Source organism: Nycticebus coucang, chromosome 13, assembly GCF_027406575.1.
Source record: "Nycticebus coucang isolate mNycCou1 chromosome 13, mNycCou1.pri, whole genome shotgun sequence".
Classification (NCBI taxonomy): domain Eukaryota; kingdom Metazoa; phylum Chordata; class Mammalia; order Primates; family Lorisidae; genus Nycticebus; species Nycticebus coucang.
In genome coordinates this window covers 22475751-22496572 of record NC_069792.1, presented here as the reverse complement: position 1 = coordinate 22496572, position 20822 = coordinate 22475751, and the positions used below count along the sequence as shown (strand labels likewise).

The 20822-nt window shown below is 36.5% G+C and overlaps 1 protein-coding gene across 1 annotated transcript in view; it reads left to right on the top strand.

Moving 5' to 3' along the window:
• The window catches only part of TRPA1 (transient receptor potential cation channel subfamily A member 1), a 72117-nt gene that overhangs the window by 44222 nt on the left and 7073 nt on the right, over positions 1-20822 (top strand). Inside the window, exons 17-25 of the mRNA XM_053559025.1 lie at positions 3160-3219; positions 3723-3821; positions 7276-7346; positions 8252-8414; positions 9211-9300; positions 10927-11096; positions 12793-12922; positions 13634-13816; positions 18382-18450. Coding sequence (XP_053415000.1) covers positions 3160-3219; positions 3723-3821; positions 7276-7346; positions 8252-8414; positions 9211-9300; positions 10927-11096; positions 12793-12922; positions 13634-13816; positions 18382-18450 — 1035 coding nt within the window. The remainder of the gene's footprint in view (positions 1-3159; positions 3220-3722; positions 3822-7275; positions 7347-8251; positions 8415-9210; positions 9301-10926; positions 11097-12792; positions 12923-13633; positions 13817-18381; positions 18451-20822) is intronic.

Below are 20822 nucleotides of genomic sequence, written 5' to 3'. Positions count from 1 at the left end.
AATGTAATTCAACACATAAACAAATTTAAAAATAAAGACTATATGATTCTTTCAATTGATGCAGAAAAAGCTTTTGATAATATCCAGCATCCCTTCATCATCAGAGCACTTAAGAAAATCGGTATAGAAGGGACATTTCTTAAACTAATAGAGGCCATCTACAGCAAACCCACAGCCAATATCGTATTGAATGGAGTTAAATTGAAATCATTTCCACTTAGATCAGGAACCAGGCAAGGTTGCCCATTGTCTCCATTGCTCTTTAACATTGTAATGGAAGTTTTAGCCATCTCAATTAGGGAAGAAAAGGCGATCAAGGGTATCCACATAGGATCAGAAGAGATCAAACTTTCACTCTTCGCAGATGATATGATCGTATATCTGGAAAACACTACAAAACTTTTAGAAGTGATCAAGGAATATAGCAATGTCTCAGGCTACAAAACCTGTTGTCTTTCTTGTGCAATTCCTCTCCCGATAGTAGACATATATTTCTTGATATGTAGCTCTATCCAAACTGCAAAGATAAAAGCCAGCCCGAGTAGAAAAACTGTTTCACCAACAATGAGAAAAAGCTGCATGCCTGGCACAGTTCATTCATTTATATTACTGGCCTGGCCTCTGTGGTCCTTGAATGTGTGACTCCCAGTGCTATACTCAGTACAGACCCAGCACATGACTGAGTGCTCCCTGCAAGGCAGACGTGCACAGGCATTGAGCACCTGGATGTTAATGGATGTGAATAAAAGACCTCCTGAAAAAGTTGGGATTTGAGGATAGGGACAGACATAATAATCAGGAAAAGCAGAATGACTTTAACTGGCATTCAAAGTGGAAAATATATGGAAATACTGGAGCAGTGAGACACAGTGAGAGAGGGGCCAGAGGACCGAATTTGGAGCCTGGAGGCCCTGGTTCTGCCTCTGGCTGAGCTGCTTTCAGCAATTCATTCCACCTCTCTAAGCTTCATTTCCCATTTTCCTTATTTCTAAAAAAGTGATGCTGATCCTGATCTTGAAAAGTGATTACAAAAAATAGAGGTAAAATATATAAAGTCTTCAGGATAATCACTGGCACCGTAACACACCTCATACTGTAACTGTACTGCTTACACGGTTACCAGGACGGCTGCTCCCAGCACTTGTTGCTTTAATCTTTTGAAAAGCACTGATCTTTTGAATAAGCACCGTGTGTTCAACGCTTTGTGTCATTTTTTTCTTTATGATGTCTAATGAAAATTGGTGCCAGTCTAGTGCACAAATGACATACAGATTAACTTTTTAGATGCCTATATGTCATCAAATGGCACAGAAATATTCAGGGATGAGAACCCATCAGACTTTTTGACTTGGTAATTACAGTTGTTGAAATATGTTCTAATGAATAGCCAGAAATCAACATATGTTCGTAGGCTGTTTCCTGAAACTTTATTTATAATTGAAAAAAAAAATGTTAGAAATATTCAGATATGGAAAACATAATAAAGAATTAAAGAAATTATACCCAAATCATAATAAGAATGATGTTATTGAATGATTGGCCTCTTTTTCTTCTTTCTGCTACTGTATTTCCTATTTAGCTTTCTATTAATGTCATATTAGTTTTGTATTATGATTGTTTTCAATAAAATAAGGGATATTAACGGTCTTTTAGTTTAGCCTCATGTCACACATTTGAATTACTTATACAAAATTTCTGAAAAGTTGCTTTTACAATCCCAAACCCACCCAAGGCAGCCCCTCTTGATGTGATTATTAAAACTGACAACCAGACTTGCTTCTCTGATTCTGCCTTGCAAGGCACTACTGACTGATCTTGTCTTTATTTTCCATTGGGCCTATTATGACCCCAGTACTGCCATCTGGTCACCAGCAGAGCCTTCCTTGAAATTTTCTAAGTCCCTCTAACAAGATAGGTCAAGTTCCTGTTTCTTCCCTTGAGGACACAGTCTAACCCTCTTCCCTCCAGTTCTGCAGGTGGGGTTGACCATATGTGTCAGGAGCTCCTGGCAATGTTGATAAGGTCATCTAGGGGCCTTGTGTCTTGCCCTGGTTCCAAAAGGGCAGCCTTTCTTTCATAAATTTAGGCCACCAGATTTGGGATGTCTCGGATTGTTTTCTACACAGGGAACTCACAAAAATATGTATCTCCCACACACCACAGGGATGCCCCTAATAACCCCTTAACTGTTCTTTCCTTGAGTTAAGCATCTACTGGTCTCTAACTCTTGTTACAACACCTAGCCCCCCCTATCGTGTCTGAATCACCTCTAAATACATACTCTGTTTTGCTCAGCAAGTGAGGAACACAGCCCACAGCACTCCAGACTGGAGCGGTACAGAGTGGAGACTGAATTATAGAGAGGCCCCGTGCTGGTATAGAGCATCTCAATTAGGGACAATTGAGACTCAAAGGAGTCCTTCTTTTTTTTTGTTTTTAGAAGTAGTCCATGGCTTTATTTTCAAAAGCATTTTTTTCTTTTTTTAAATAGAGATTCAATATTCCTTATCTGAAATGTTTGGGGGACCAGAAGTGTTTTGGACCTTTTTGGGATTTATAATAATTGCATATATATAATGAGATATTTTGAGAATGGGCTCCAAGTCTAAATATGAAATACTTTTATGTTTCATATGCAGCTTAAACACATAACCTGAAGGTAATTTTCTACAATATTTTTAATAACTTGGGGCTTGCCACAAAGTTTGTGTTAAGTATTTAATGTGTGGAATTTTCCACTCCTAGCATCATATTAGTACTCCAGACATTTGGGATTTTGGAGCATATCAGAATTTGGATTTTCCAGCTGGTGAAGCTTAACCTATAATATATATTCTCTAGAGGCCTAGAAGGACATCCAATGATAAGCAAAACTAGTGGAATCTCTTGCCCGAATTTTAGTAAATACAATTCCATCCTCATGCACATGGTATTTTTCTGAATCAGCCTGTATTTCTGAGACACACACAAGTATTGTAACACTTTGTATTTAAAACTTTGTTCCTGAAAGACTTAGGTTATAGTTTTTCCTTCAGGTACAAGAAACAAAGGAAGGGAAAGAATATATCTTATGTATATCTTAGATACAGGATAAAATCCTTTCTCATATATAGTATGCTGCCCTGCCAAGTTGTCTTAGCTGGTTTTTCTCTCTCGAAGGTTCTTTTAGATTTCTGCATGCTGCATTCCACAGAGGACAAGTCCTGTCGAGATTACCATGTAAGTTTATTTTATTTTAACAATTTGAAACTCATTTTATTTTAATTCTCCAAGGATAGTATTGTTCCTTTAGTTATATGATCTTTTGTCAATGGCAGTTTCATTTGTTTTATTGTTATATTATCTAATTGTAAGAAAACTTTTCCCTTATTTTTTCAGTTTTCCTCTAATATTTTGCTTACATCTAATTGCATTATTTAGACTTGTTCCTAGTTTTTGCATTGTCTTGGGTAGTTTTTGGAAGAACGAAAGTCTAAAATATCTAAACAATCGTTTGAGAAATCCTCTTTTTCCATGCCTAGGAGTTGTAAAGCAAATGAGTAATGACCTTCCAGGGTATGTATCTTGGTAATTAATATGCAATAATTTAAATTTCTTTTCTCTATTTGAAATGAATCACTTTAATTTTCAACAGAATTGTAGGCTTGCACATTTGGTTTGCAGGTAACGACTTTTGGAGTTTATGCTAGATTAATTTCTTTTAAAATTTATGTCTTCTACAGATTGAATATAATTTCAAATATCTTCAGTGTCCATTAGAATTCACCAAAAAAATGAAACCTTTACAAGCTGCTGCCTACGAGCCTCTCACGGCCCTAAATGTAAGTCTATTGTGTTTATTCTCCAGGCAGTTTCCACCTGGGTTCTAAGATGTTTTGACACAGGAGCACACATGATAGAAATGGAAGAGCCTGCAGAGAATTCCAGTTTTATAGTTCCGTGTCTCTTTCTGCCCTGGGGCCCAACGCTTTATTTTTAGTAAAGAAAGCAATCTTTTTTTTTTCCTGTAAAACCTGCCCCAATCCATAATCAAATAGACCATGGACAACACAGTCAGCACTTGCTGCACGCCTCTATCCACCAACATAATCAAGGGTTTCTTCCAGAGTAAACCACAGGAAAAAATGGAGGGTGTGATATTTTACAGCCACAGCTCCAAGTTCAACCAGCTGCTGGGCTCCCAGGTAAAGCTTTTGGCTTCTAGAAGGATAAACCCAATCTAAAGAAGGCTCTGAACATACAGCATGGACCCAGATTTCCAAGAGACTTGCTCCAAACCAGCTCTTATTTCAAAGAGTGTTTGTATGTTTCTAGACAATGAAGCATGAAGGTCATGCATATGATCTACTTCGGTCTAAATAAAGGGTCTCAAACTCAAATAACTGCAGAGAAAACAGGTAACAAATGAATAGATAAGCTCTTGGGTATAAGGTCAGTGACCACTAGTATCAACAAATTGTTGCCGTGTAGCAATAATAACCCGTGCTTGTGTAAATATTGACAACAAATTAAAATTGCATGCATGCAAAATAAAACATGGTTGAGGATTAGATGCGCAAAGTTTGGTCTATATATGTGCTATCAAATATGGTAGCCACTAGTCATGTGACTACCTAAATACAAATTAGTTAAAATTAAATAAAATAAAAAATGTATTTCTTTGTTTTCACTTGCCACATTTCAAGTGCTCAGTAGACCTTGTGATTTGTGGTTCTCATATCGGAAAACACAGATACAAGACATTTCTGTCATTGCAGAAGGTTCTATGAGACACCCCTGGTCCAGGCCAATAAGATATTTTCATTACCTTAAATGAGTTTATTTCCCTACATGGAATCCTTTGGTACAGACCTTGGTACCAGCTGCCATATAAAGTGAAATTCACAAGGTTTACTGGGCACTTGGAGAGTGGAGGATGCAGTTACATGGATTTTATGCACTCAATACTGGTGATAGCAACAGACTCACATTTTTTTCCTATGCAAATCCTTTTAGCTCTGCTGGAGTTATGTTTTGCTATTAGTATAGTTCAAATCAATAGGCAAGTGATCTACACTTAGAAAATGTTTTGCACATGTGTTTTTTGTTATTTCAAGAATAGGTAACACTTTTATCAGAAAGTATTTATTATTATTTCCACCACCAGAATGAGAAGGAAATAAAATCTATGTAGCATCTAAAAAGAAATAGATTCCATATAACAATAGGCTCAGTATAGTTAATATGAAACAGGCTCACTTGGATAAAGACTCACATTTTCTGAACACACTCAGCATCAAATCAGCACATGATTCTCTGGTGCCTTAATAGCAAAGCAAACCTCACCTTAACCGGATGTGAGCTTACTGGGGTTCTTCAGGAAGGACAACTGCTCTGGTATGGGAAATGATTATGCACAGAAGTCTGAAAGTCTAAATGTGTCAAATAGGCCAGCATAAGAGGTCAGATAGTGAGATTAGGACAAATGGGAGCTGGTGAAAGGCTATTTCAAGAATGATGCAGGCAAAGTGTGGCTATCTTAGAAACTCCATTATTACAGCTATAAACAATTGGACTATTTTAATGTATACTTCATTGGGGTGATATTTAAACTTAAAATGTGTTATATGCTTAAAGTGGCAGGTTTTCCCATTCATCATTGGTTTAAAAGAAGATTTTCATGATTCCAGAAATGTAATAAGAAGATCATTTTAATTAAAATACATAGAAAACAAGTATCTATGTCTCTAGTATGGAATTTTTGTATATCAGTAAAATTTTAAGTAAGCAAACTACTCTCACAAATATCTTTCCATATTTTTTTCATTTTAGCTCAAAAAACAGTTATTTTAAATGGAAGCAAAATTTTGATTTAAATTCAATTTAAGATGAGGTCCTAAACAGATCATGCCAGATTTTTCCCCAATATAGATTAATGGACTCTTTTGGACATCTAACAGATAATGAAGATTTTCAAAAAGATTTTCTTTAATTGTCCCAGAAGATTTTGTGTGTGTGTGTGTGTGTATTAAGATATACATATATGTTTTAATTTGCCTTTCAAATGGTTAAGGTGAAAACAAACTGAAATCAAAACAATGAACTTAGAATTATTAAGTTGTTGCTGTCATAGTAGTACTTGTTAAAATCAACATGTCTGGCTGTTTATATCAGAATTACTATGGTGCTTGTTAAAATGAATATCCTGGTCTCATTTTAGACCTACTGACTCAGATTTGAGGGTGGATTTTGAGAATCTAGTTTTTAAATAATGTTCTCAGAAGATCAGAAGATCTATATGAACACTAAGATGGAAAAAATATTGGCCTAATATAGTACTGACTGAGAATCATAGTCAATGATTTTTCTAATTGTAGGTGAATATTCAGTCCAAAAACCTAGAATTTACTTGGTAGAATATTTTGGAAAGTATAGACAAAATAAAAAAAAATCAAAGTTAATATAAAGAGGCTAAAACTAGAAATTCCAACTTGTATCTAAAGTTGCTCTAGAAAGATGGCATTTTTTAAAAAAGAGAAAGTGATGAGGAGAAAATTAAAGAGATAATGGCTGCAAATTTTCTAGGAATGAAAGATGCGATTCATCCCCTATGCCAGAGGAAGGGGCTGTGATAAGTACATGTCATGAATTTCTATATTGTCTTTGATTTGGTACTTTTTGACTATATGCTCATCTCGGGTGCAACAACCTTTGAATTGGGTTCTGCATTGGTCACAGAAGAAATTGGTCGGTGTGCTATTGTTAATTTGGTGCCTCTGTGAAGTAAGAAGGGTTTGGGGCTCCCTTTTGAGGCATCTTGCTGATATCAGTCCTCCATTTAATTATTTCTTAAATAATTAAAAGTTATTTTTTAGGTAGATACTAGGAATTCCTAATAACTTATGAAAATTTATAATTCAATAAATTGACAACTACGATTTATGTGCATTCTACTATTTAAAATTGTTCTAGAAAGATAAGCCTAAATTTTTCTAAGGACAGAATGAGGATGTAATTCTTGCTAAAGATTTAGACACTTATACTTATCTCAACCAATCAGAGATGAAAAGGAACAAACTGAATCAGATAATTTCCCTGTATAAAATATTTCTCTTGAACTTGTGTCTCTATTTTTTAAAATCTTGATATCATTTTTTATTTTCTAACATTTTCTAAAATAAGCAAGTGTTACTTTTATAGTATCAAAATTGGCTATGAAAGCAGGAAAGAGAAGGCGTAGCTTATGCCTGGTAGTTTGATATGATTGTAATTTATTTCTCTTTCTTTATTTTTCAGGCAATGGTTCAACATAGCCGCATAGAGCTTCTCAATCATCCTGTGTGTAAAGAATACTTACTTATGAAATGGTATGTATCATGTAGTGTTTCTTTTTTAATTCTGTTGCCATTAAATCTATTAAAAGTCTTAATAAATTACATTTTAATTGTACCTTAAAGTTTAAAATTTTGTTATTTAATGTGCTATACTTTGGAAAAAATAAATGTCAGAGGCAAGTTTTGGTATTAAAAATGATGAGGTTGTTTATCTTTGACATTAAATGAAATATTTGAGAAGTGAGAGGGAATCATTATATAAGACTTGAAGAAGCATCCTGGACCCTCCAATTTATGGCAATGAAGTGAGAGGTAGGAAAGAACCTTTGCCTTGAATCAAATCATATGGGCTTAAATTCTCTGTTCTTCTGTAAATTAGTAAGTCATGATTTGCTTAGAAGTTGAGATTCCTTCTGTGAAAATGAAGAAAGTTGTATTAGAAGACCTTCTTGGTTCTATAGTTCAGTGAATTTACCAAATAGACTCCTGAAAGAGATTATAACTACTTTTTCCATAGGTATCTTAAGTACATTTTTTTTTGTTTATAGTTTTGTTTTCTTTTTGTTTGTTTATGTATTAAAATTTTCTTTATTTTTACAAACCCTTGAGTTGAGAGCTGACTTTCAGTAGATACCAGCAAGGGAGCTTCTCTGCTATACACAGAACCCCAATCCAGAAGCAGATTGTCTATGAATGGTTGAACAGCAGGTTCCCCATGGAATGTGCTAGGGTGAGGGGTGAGTGGGTGTCCTCCTTTCTAGCCATGTCCTGTTTCCCAGGACATAGGGCTCTTCACAGCACATTCCAGTGGGTGGTGGGGTGTGCCACACATACAGGGCTCATGTAGAAACTCGTGGGTGAGGACAGTGAAAGACCAGCTGTCTGATGCCAATTTTTGTTTGAAATGACTGAATTATGGTTTGCTTATATTTTTGTAGGATGGCTTATGGATTTAGAGCCCATATGATGAACCTAGGATCTTACTGTCTTGGTCTCATACCTATGACTCTTCTTGTTGTCCATATAAAGCCAGGAATGGCTTTCAACTCAACTGGAATCATCAATGAAACTAGCAATCACTCAGAAGTATTAGACAGCACGGTATTTTCAAACTTTAACTTTGTAAAAGAGACTATTTTAAAAATATTTATTTTGAAAATAAAATATTTATTTTAAAAATATTTATTATTTATGACCCTAAGCCCATAAAAAATCTGAAATATCAGGAATTTGATTATTATAAATAGCATATAGAATTCATGTATGGTGCAATTTCTCCTAAAATCCTTTGTGGAATGAGAGGAAGTAAAAATAAATAGGTCGATAAATGAGTGTATAAACGAATTCGAAAGGAGTTGACACGTATGAGATACTCGTGTGAAAGCCAAAATGTAAAACTTTAAAATAGGTCTATAGGGAAGCAGATTTGAGGTTGCCAACAACTGCTGGGGTTGGGCATGGGATTTCCATTTGGAATGAGGAAAACTTTGTAGAACTAGGTTGCAATGATGGCTGCATAACATTGTATTTTATGCCACTGAATTATACATTTTAGAGTATACATGTACATGGAAAATGTAAAACTTTTAAAATGGAAAATTTTATGTTATGTATATTTTAACCATAATTCAAAAATTGTAGATAGGTCTACAGATTCATGTTCCTACAGATTCTAAAGGAACATGAATCTGCAGACCTATGCACAATTTTTGAACTTTATGACATCATGAAATGAGTTAGATGAGTACTGACATCACAATAATTTTCTATTTAACTCATATGTGGACAGTACATAGAAATGAAGCAAAGAATATGTAACAGTGGAAATTATGAGGAAGTTAAAGTGTTTTATTTTATATCCCTAATAACTGCTTGTTTTATCCTTCTTTTGTTTTAGAATTCATATCCAATAAAAGTGTGTATGATTTTAGTTTTTTTATCAAGCTTATTTGGGTACTGCAAAGAAGTGGTCCAAATTGTTCAACAGGTATGTAATCATTTTGTATCTCTAAGTTGTAAATATTTAACATAAATTAATTGATACACCATTATTTGACATTTTATTTTATATGTTCAAAAAATTATTATGTTAAAAATTGGTATCTTAACATAAATTAACTGATAAGCTACTATTTGAATTAACATTATGCCATAACAAAATCACATAGCTTGGCTAATGTAGATTGGAAATACCCAGGACAAACTTTTCAGAATGTAGAAATAACTTGATTTTTGGTAAGGTCATTGTCTGTCCAGTATATCTGTAAAAGAGGTGCTCCGCTTTTACTGATCCATATGGATCTCTCTGGCAACAAATGATCATGATGAGTGACTTTTCTGTATTTTCTCTTATATAATTTTTAATATTTTTGTAACATAATAGAATTTAAATTTGATAATTATAAATGTAAATGTTTATAAAAAATGTATCTGGCATGAGACTCCATTTCCAATGGGTCTTTCTTTGAATTTCCTTTTTAACAGGAATGCTTTACTTTATTAAATAAAATTCCAAGTTGTAATAAAACTTGAGAAGTTTTTATAACATAATTTTTCCTTTATATTCTATTTCTTTAAAATGGGTGAGCCAAGTCCAGAATTATGTAAATTACCTTCTTTGGTTAATAAATGACATGGATCCTTCATTTCTCAGTGTGGATATTTAATGTTTCTTATTACTTATGTGTTTGTCTGTTTTTGTAAATGTTATTTTTATAAGTTATATATACTTATACAACACCTCATTGTCTATGAAAATCTTTCATGCTGTATCACATAAGCACATGGATATTTTAATTAAATAATTTGATAATATTAATAATGCTTTGCATTTATTTAAATTGTATGTTGCAAGTATTTATTTATCTATTTATTTATTTTAAATAAGCAAATTTTTGCAATTCTGAGAGTAAGACTATATTCTTCTATTTTACCTTAACTGATTTAGGGCATATTACTTAGTCTCTCTTTCCATTAATAAAAATCACAGATTATAGTTTAAATTGATGTAAAAAGTTATATGAATTCTGTGTCATATTTGATCTCCACATTTTCTTATTAATATTTACGTGGTCGAGTCTATGGGAAATTAAACATCCAAAACATGAAATCTTTAAGAATGCCATTATGATTTGTTCTCATTTCCTAACTAAGTCTTAGATACATGTTTGAGACTTTCCTAATTAAGTCTCATGATACAGTCTCAGATATAAACTTCCTAGAAGCAACTTTAGTTCATGTATCTTGAAAGCTCAACATGTGTGTCCTTCTACAGCCAGAAAGCTCCTGGGAATTATTAAACCAATTTTTAGTCCTCCAGAAGTTTCCTTCAGATGGAGTAGACTCTATCTGGAGATCTCAGCAACTTATAGGATTTCCTTAGGTATCAGACTCCCATAGCACCAGGTTAATAGATGACCCTGGGCCATCTCCAACACTGATATGTACCCCAGGGCTCTAAAGTCAATCCAAGATGGTAGGAGGTAACTCCTTGGTCCTAACTCTCACTTCTGATGGCTGTAATTTCAGAATAATTTTGTTACAGGTTACATATATATAACCATATAATGTTCGGGTCTCTTATATATGGTAATTTTTTACTTTTTAATCCCAGAAAAGGAATTACTTATTGGATTTTAATAATATCATTGAATGGATTATCTACACAACAAGCATCATTTTTGTGTTGCCCTTGTTCATTGATATACCAGCTCATGTGCAGTGGCAATGTGGAGCAATAGCCATATACTTTTACTGGATGAATTTCTTGTTGTATCTGCAAAGGTAAAACAAGCCTGAATTATTGTTGGTTTTTTTTTAATTAAATCATAGCTGTGTACATTAATGCATTTATGGGGTACAATGAACTGGTTCTATATACAAATTGAAATACTTTAATCAAACTGGTTAACATAGCCTTCACTGCACCTTCTTAATTATTGTGTTTAGCCATTTATACTCTACACTTAGTAGATTTGACATGTACCCTTGTAAAATGCCCCATAGGTGTGGGCCCACCAATTACCCTCCCTCCACACATCTCCTGAATTATTTTAATATCATGAGAAAACCTATTATAGGTGACACACATTCATAACTGGCTTATTCCTTTTCCAATTGCTTTAAAATGTGAATATTTTTTATGTCTTATTAAAGAAAGGTATGGGGTCTTTCTTGAGTTCAGAGAGTAGAACAGGTTTTCTCAACTTTGGCAACTACTGAAATTTTGGGCCAGATAATTATTTTTATGATGTAGAGGGACTGTCTTGTGTACTGTGAAATGTTTAGCAGCATTCCTGGTTTTTACTCACTAGATACATACACACCACCTCAGTTGTAACAACCAAAAACATATCCAGACATTGCCAAGATGTCCCCTGGGTGCTAAATGAACCCAGGTCAAGATTTAATCTGGAATAAAAGTGTTGGCTATTCTTGTTTTACCTGACATTATTTTGAAAGCATCTACTTTGTGTTGAAACACTCAAAATGAACTCACAGGTAATATGGAAAATAAAAGTGGTATAAAGGAAAAAATAAGCCCAAAGAATCTAATTCTAGATAGGGAAAAAGGGCTGAGTTCTCCTACCTCTGACAATTGCTAATGTTGTGTTAAATTTTATTTCACATAATCTTTATAATAACAAGAGGCAAATGTTATTACTTGCAAAGAAGCTAAAGAATTGAGTTAAGTAACTTGCCCAAGATTTTAGCTCGTCAGTCAAGACACAGGTATTTAACCAAAGTCTTTCTGACGCCAAGCTTTTCCCATTGTATCATCTGTATTGCCGTGGCATAAGCCCAGTAATACAGAGGCGAGCCTGGCCTCTTAGAGAGCACCTGGTATATGGGAAAGGCAGGGACCCAGAAGTCTGGGGGATCAAAGCAGGTTCATTATCAATGACCTTGGCAAGTTACTAGACATTTACGTGTACTTAGCAAATCTTATTATTCCTTCTGTTAACTAGTTGTCATTGCCAAAGGAAAAATACAAACGTGGCTAGAGGACACACCTATCGTTTAGCCAAACATTTCACCATGTAGAATGCTGAGGGGGAGAACAGGAAATCAAAGGAGGCCGAGAGGATGGGTGAACGTAAATCATGTGCCCTGTGCCCTACAAGAGGTGTCTTCAGGAGCACGAACTGGTTTATCAATCTCTTCTTGATGCTCTAGTATCTGCAGTCAGCACTTGGTAGCATTTTCTTTGGTATTGGGAAGCTACACGCTTTCTTTCCTATTTTGGTTGAAGTAATGTCCAATGGTCAAGAGATAAAATGATTAAAACTACATGTGAACAAAAGGGGAAATAAAAGCAATTTGATGAATAGCTTGAAAATAAGACTGGATTCTTTATGAATTTAAAAATAATTGGCCTCAATTATTTCTTCTGTGAATCTAGGACCTTGTTGAATACATGATAAATATTGTCAGTTTGGCTATAAAAGCGAGTAATTAGGTTTTTTGAAAATTTTCCTAGATTTGAAAATTGTGGAATTTTCATTGTCATGTTGGAGGTAATTATGAGAACTTTGTTGAGATCTACAGTCGTATTCGTCTTCCTTTTTTTGGCTTTTGGACTCAGTTTTTATGTCCTCCTGAATTTACAGGTAAGGCATTTGCATGAGTAATTGATTTTGTCATTGTGAATGTTGCTAATAAATATTTATGCTTAAATATCAATGGCCTAGAAAATAAATAATCATAGAACAACAGTATTTGAATACTTTAGGTATTTTTTTTTCTTTTTGAGACAGAGTCTCGCTCTGTTGCCCTGGGTAGAGTACCATGGCATCATCGTAGCTCATACCAACTTCAAACTCGGGCTCAGGCAATCCTTTTGCCTCAGCCTCCCAAATAGCTGGCACTACAGGTGACTCCCACAGTGCCCACCTAATTTTTTTTCTATTTTGAGTAGAGATGGGGTCCTACTCTTGCTCCGGCTGGTCTCAAACTCCTGAGCACAAGCGATGCTCCTGACTCAGCCTCCCAGAGTGCTAGAATTACAGGGGTGAACCACGCCTCTGACCTTGAATACTGTAGTATCTGATGTTTCTTTCAAGTGACTTTAGTGCAGAAAAAAAAAACAAAACAAAAAGAAACAAAATAGTCTTACTAAATCAGTTTTCCATTGCCAAAAAAGTTAACGTCTGATGTACAATGATTTGTTATTTGTGTGGAAAGGAGTTTTTTTATGACTTTGTCAGTTCATGACTTTTAAAAAAGTATCCTTAATGTCAACTTTATCCTTTTACTCCATAGGAAGTAAAAGGATACATTTGCATTTTGCATTTCACCTTTCCCTTACCATCTTTTCTCAGGATGCCTTCAGCTCTCCGTGGCTGTCCATCATACAGACCTTCAGCATGATGCTGGGAGATACCAATTATCAGGATGCCTTCCTAGAACCGTTTTTGAGAAATGAGTTGGCTTATCCCTTTGTGTCCTTTGCACTACTCATTACCTTCACAATATTCGTCCCAATCGTCCTCATGAATTTACTCGTAAGTAATTTTTCTTTGTCATTCCTGTTTGTTGATCATCTGGCACATTTGATAACAATTATTCTTTTTTTTTTTGTGGTTTTTGGCTGGGGCTGGGTTTGAACCCGCCACCTCCGGCATATGGGACCAGCGCCCTACTCCTTGAGCCACAGGCACCGCCCGATAATAATTATTCTTAACTGCCTAATATCCCTCCGCTGTGGGGTGGGGGAGGACCTACTACAAAATCCATTCATTCACCCTTCACTTGGCATCTGGGAGTACCAGGCACATCAAGAGGCTCAGGAGCATTCACTTGGCACATACCTACCTAGTGTCTACTAATGCCAGACACTGTTGCAGGTACTGGAAAATAGTGGTGAACAGACAGACCAATACTGAGTCACAGGACTGATAAATGCTACCAAGAGCTAGAATTAGGGAGGGGATCAGAGGTGAGGCAGAGATTTTTATGGAGGGTATATTGTTTCTACATGCAAACTTATCATTGATCAGAGATCCAGGTGGGGAAGAGTCTTTCATGGAGAGGGCATCTGTGGCATTCAGATGCCACTTCTAACCTAAAGGCGAGACACCCTGGGTAAACATGAAAGAGGTCTTCCACATGGAATACTTAGAGAGTCTGTTTGAGCCACGAGGCTAATGCAGACAAAAGTGCCATCCCACTCCAGGTCCCTGGGGCACGTTTATTGACTTTATGGTGCCTGTTTTCCCCTTATACATGCATGCATTTAACACACTTACTCTATGTACCAGAGCCTGCACTGCAGGTAGTGTTTCTGGAAAGAAAAAAATAATACAGACTCCTTGGTGTTTCTGTCTACTTATCTGATACAGCTTCAATTTTATTTTGGTGATCTAGTCCTGCAAAAACAAAGATGGCACTTGGAATTTAGAGAAGAATGTAAGGCCCACGATCTTCTCTCATAATTGCTGATGTTGGGGAAGATTGTTATCCAGAAGAGAATTTAGCTTAGTAGTACTATAGGTTGGCACTGTGCTGAAGATCCCCATATCCAGCACCCACTGAGCTTCTCTACCTCCATGTCCTGGAGGAAAATCAAACCCAGTCGAGCCAAGACTGACCTGACCCTTCCTTAAAAATATGCTCCTGCCTCTCAATGCCATCTCCTCCTTACATCAGAAAGATGTTCTCAACTCCACATCTATTTCCAGTTGCCTTGCATCTCATGGCTTCTCATCTAACTTGCTGCAGTAGGCTGAAGAGTATCTCTGTCTTGTCTCACTTCTCTGTGTGATTCTTCTTGCAAATTGTTTCCACACTGATGCTCTCATAATAAGAAACTGGGTCCATTAATGGCTTTTTATATTAAGCCATTATAGGGGTACAAATATTTTGAATATTATAGGGGTACAAACATTTTGGTTACTTTAATTGCTTTCATACAGTTTGAGTCAAGGTTATAAGTCTGCCCCTCACCCAGAGAGTGCATTGTACTGGCTGGGTGGGAGCTCGCCCCTCCACTCTGGCCCCCTCCCACCTGCTTGCTTCCTGTTGAGTTTTACTACACACCGGTGTTGACTGATTAGGTCCATAGTGAGTATATGTGGTGTTTCTTTTTCCATTTTTGCAAAACTGCACTTAGAAGAATAGAGTCCAGTTTCATCCAGGTCATTACAAAAGGTAGCCATTTTTTTAATGGCTGAGTAGTACTCCGTGGTATACATAATACCACATTTACTAATTGATAGATGTATTGCAGGGCACAGACAGACATATTGCTCCACATCTTTGCCGTTATGAATTGTGCTGCAATAAACTTCAAGTACATGTATCTTTTTGATAAAATGACTTTTTTCTCTCTGGATTTATACCCAGTAGTGGGATTGCTAGCTCAAATAGTAGATCTACTTTTAGCTCTTTGAGGTACCTCCCTACTACTTTCCATAGAAGTTGTACTACTTTGCAGTCCCATCTGCAGTGTTCCTTCTGCATCCACACCAGCATCTATTGTTTGGAGATTTTTTTGATCAACCCCATTCTCGCTGGAGTTAGGTGATTCCTCATTTTGGTTTTGATTTGCATTTCCCTGATGATTAGAGACATTGAGCATTTTTCATATGTTTTGGGTCATTAGCCTATCTCCTTTTTGGAAAACCTTCTGTTCATATCTTTTGCCCACTTTTTCTATGGGGTGGTTTAATTTTTTTCTTGCTAATTTGCTTGAGTTCTTTATAGATTCTGGTTATAAGCCCTTTATCAGATATATAGCAAGCAAATACTTTTTCCCATTTTGTAGGTTCTCTATTTGCTCTATTGATTGTTTCCTTGGAAATGCAGAAAGTTTTTAATTTAATGAGGTCCTGTTTGAATTTTTGTTGTTGCTGTGATTGCCTTTCAAATATTCCTCAAAAATTCTTTACCTAGACCAATGTCTACAAGAATTTTTCAGCATGTTCTTCTAGAATTCTTATAGTTTCATGCCTTAGGTTTAAGTCTGTTATCATGAATTAATTTTTGTGAGTGGCGAGAGGTGCAAATCCTGTTTCATTCTTCTTCATATGACTGTTCAGTATCCCCAGAAGCATTTATTGAGTAGAGATTCTTTTCCCCATTGTATATCGTTGCCCACTTTGTCAAAGATCATTGGTGGCTCTTTTAAAGTTTTTTCCTATGGCTCTTCAGAAGAGGTTCAATCCAGTCTAAACCCTCTGCACAACAGGCAAGGGTCCCCGTAATATGGGTCTTATCCACACTGTGATGCACCATCACTGAGAACACCTCATTGTTCTCGGGTACATCCAGAATTGCACATTCTCTGAGTGCCCCACACTTTCCTTCGTGCCTCTTGGACTCTGCACCATCTCTTCCTTTTGCCTGGAAAAACCTTCCCCCATGGGTTAACTCCTTCACCATGGGTTAACTCTTTCTAAGCTTTCGAAACTGAGTGCAAGCATCATCTCTTTTAGGCAGACCTCTTCAACCAATCCCTATTCCTTAGTCTAAATTGGATGCCATTTCCATATATTGTCATAGTTTTGAGTACAAAATCAGGGAAATATAATAATAATGAAACCTACTTCCAAGGTTATTGTGAAGACTAAATGAGCTAATTACAGTGTTTGGCACATGGTAAGCTTTCAATAAATGTTATATATCATTAAGAGTTAGTTGATCTATTATATGGTTCACAAGCACAGGTATCTTCAAAGCTCAAGAAAGTATCTTAAATGTGTGGAGCAGCAGATATGAAACTGTTCATTTTGATGAGGGCTGTTGCAAATTGGAGAGAACATCCATGTAAGGGCTTGCCAAATAAAAAGCAAACATTATCCTTCCCAGTAAAACCTATTTTCTGACTGTATAGGTTCCCAGTGCTAGTTTATAAGCCCTAAGATTACGTACTCTTCCACTGATCGATCATTCAATGAATAGTCTGTATGCCTACTGTGTGTCTTGCTCTGTGCTAAGCACTGGGCATACAGTGATGGCCTTGACAGAGAGCCTTTCTCTCATGGAGTTTACTTGTCCTTGAGTACCTTGAGAGCAGGCACTGGCTTTTCCTCTCTGGTGTAACATGTAGGATGCTGGCTCAGCATAGGCAGGGCCTAAGTGCCTCAGAAACAAATGAAAGGGTGAGTGAAATGAGCTAAGTTCATTACATTGAGTAGAACTGAATAGTTCTACATTAGCTACAGTAGCTTCCCCTCACCTGCTTCTATCTACCCATGGATAGCTGGAAGGGTTCTCACCAAAGCCTTTCTCATGCCCTAAAGCTATACCTTCTTTTGCTGAACATAGGTAAGATATAAAATCCTTTTCTCAGTTTTAACTTTTCTATGTTGTCAAATCACCCTTGTCTACCTTAGATTCCAAACTCTTGGGGTTTCCAGCCATGTTGTGTGGCTAAACCCAACAGCATTGGACGTCAAATCACTACTGTCCTCTCCAAAAATAACATAGTTCTATCATAAATTAAAATGAATTTCAGATTAATTTGTGTGTCTTAAGCTTTCATGATAACATTTAAGATTACTGGCCCCACTAAAGTGGCCACCACTGTTGAAATGGTGTACTGCTGTGCATGCAGTGTTCTGTAAGGTGCATTAGCAAAGTACTGTGCAGCCACTACTAGTAGATCACATGCCCACTCTCCCACTGTAGCCAGAGGCACCTTGCTATGGCTTGAATATTTATATCACTTCCAAAATGTATACATAGAAACCTAATTTCCAAAGCGATGGCATTAGAAGGTAGGACCTTTGGAATGTGATTAGGCCCTGAGGGCACAGCCCTTGTGAATGGAATTAGCACCTTTATAAAAGAAGTTTAAAGGAGTTCTTAGCTCTTCTTTGACTTTCTGCCATGTGAAAACACACAGAAGCCACCACCTATGAGTGCCCTTATCAGATGCCAAACCTGCTGGCACCTTGATTTTGGACTTCCCAGCCTCTAGAACCATGAGCAATAAATTTATGCTATTTATAGATTACCTAGTGTAAGGCATTTTGTTATAGCAATCTAGATGGACTCAGACAGACCTTAAGTGCATTTTTAGGGTGAGTCATTAAAATGTAATGATTAATTTTGTGCTCCACTTCAGATTGGTCTGGCAGTTGGTGACATTGCTGAGGTCCAGAAACATGCCTCACTGAAGAGGATTGCTATGCAGGTAAGTGTGGACACTCCTCAACTTAGGATGAGTTGTGCCTGGTAAACTACCTGCAAGTTGAAAGTATTGTTAAGGTGAAGACTTATTAAAATTAATGCCATTATAATTATTCACACATAAGAATGGCTGATTTTCTGAGAACATAGTTATTTGATATAGATGTTTTCTCAGTCCCAAGGAGCAACATCCCATTTGCATGTTCTCTGGTATCCTGCTATGATCAAAGATGATGGAAATAATGTCCTAGAATAATCTCAGCAGAGAAACTTAAAAATTACCTAAGGCTTTTTTTTTTTTATGTTAACTTGTGGCTATCCAGGTAGCTGGACCAAGAGCCTCTCACTGGTGTGAGGTATTCTGTTTTATCACAGACCAGCTGTTCAAAGGAGTTCCTCATATTTGGGGTAGGGAATTACAGTGTCCCCATCACATGGTTGATCCAGAAGTTTTAATTACATGGATGAGGTTTTGTTCTCTTTGTGACATCGCTCTCATTTTTATGGACAATTTGATGGAACATTTGCTAGAGTCAGTGGTTTCTGGATAGGTCCTTGGCTATTGAATCTTGTGAGGTAGTTTCCTGTCATACAGTATGAAGGTATTGATATTTCTTTGCTCTTAACTGCATTGTCTTTAAGTTTCAGTTTCCAATGGTAATATTTGATGTTTTTTGAATAACAGATGACCAGAATATATAAATTCAGAAACTTTGGTCAGTTCAATAGAAGGAAAAATTCATGCAAAGATATAATTCCCTCTTCACTCTTGTCTCCTCTTCACTTTTTTTTTGATCACAAGTCATAATTCTTTCTTCTTGCTGTTCATTCATCTGCCCATTACCATTTTTTATTCAAAACCAATGTTCCAATACATGGTATGTGCAAAGTACAGAACAACTTAGCCCAAGAACCCACAGGAAATAAGTGCATGTGGTTCCTGACGTATTAAACTTAGTCAAATGTGCCCACTTGACACCCCAACTAATGAAATATCAAAATCAGTTTAGAAAATGTTCCTGTCTGGATCAGACCATGCTTGTCTTTTCTGTAGTAATGTGCTTGGCTTTCAATAAACCTTCCTGCTTTTGCTCAGAAAAAAACAAAGAAACAACAACAACAAAAACTTAGAACTATTCATAAACTCTGTGATCGGTGACTTAGCTGTATATTATACAGAGAGTTTGGAACATTTAGGGAGCAAAATCATATGGATAAAATTGATATCAGGTACAGCAAAACAAAAAAATGCAGAAATATTTAAGGGAATGCTGCATGGAGGATGTGGTATAGATGAGCATTGATAGATGGCTGGGGTTTAAAAGGGCCTGAAGACTGTCCTGGAAGAGGGACACAGCAGGAGCAAAGATCAAGGCAGAATGAGGGGAAGTGGCTAAGGGGCTGTCACGAGGCCCCTTGCCTAGAAGATGGTTCATGATAGAAAGTGATAAGGGTGCTCCAGATGTTGGAGGGCTTAAGACCTTAACTTTGAAAGAAAGGGCAATAAATGAAGTGGTTCATATTACTTTGTTAAGAAGTGCAGAGTCATGATCAGCTTTTATAACATGAAAATAGTATTTAAGATGATCTGCTATTACCTTGGGTTAGAAGAGAAAGACTGGAGGACAGACGCTCTGATGGCAGATTGTTACTATTATATACCAACAGTCGAGTTTAGGATTCCAGGTTGGCAATGAAGAGAGGGCTACGTAAACATTAAAGTATCTCATAACTGTCCTGATAACTCTTTGAAATACCAGGAAAATAATTTTTAAAAAATAACATAGGCTCAGTGCCTGTAGCTCCATGGTTAAGGCACCAGCCACCTGCACTGGGGCTGGTGGGTTTGAACCCAGCCAAGGCCTGCTAAACAACAATGACAACAACAACAACAAAAATAGCTGGGCATTGTGGTGGGTGCCTGTGGTCCCAGCTACTTGGGATGCTGAGGTAAGAGAATCACTTAAGCCCAAAAGTTTGAGGTTGCTGTGAGCTGTGACGCCATGGCACTCTACCAAGGGCAGCATAGTGAGAGTCTGTCTCAAACAATAATAATAATTATAACATAAACAACAGCACCAGATAAAATGTCTTGGGGAGGCCCAGGCAACTGCAGTGTCAGTGTGGCTGAGTTGAGAAAGCAGGATCTTATGATTCTATATTGTATCTGCTTTGCTCACTGAAACAAACAGTGCAAAGCCTAATGTTCCACGTTATCTGCTCCTTGTCTGGGATCATTACCCAAAGCAATTTACACATTTAATGCAATCCCTATCAAAGCACCACTGTCATACTTTAGAGATCTGGAAAAAACAATACTTCATTTTATATGCAACCAGAAAAAAACCTCAAATAGCCAAGACATTACTCAAAATA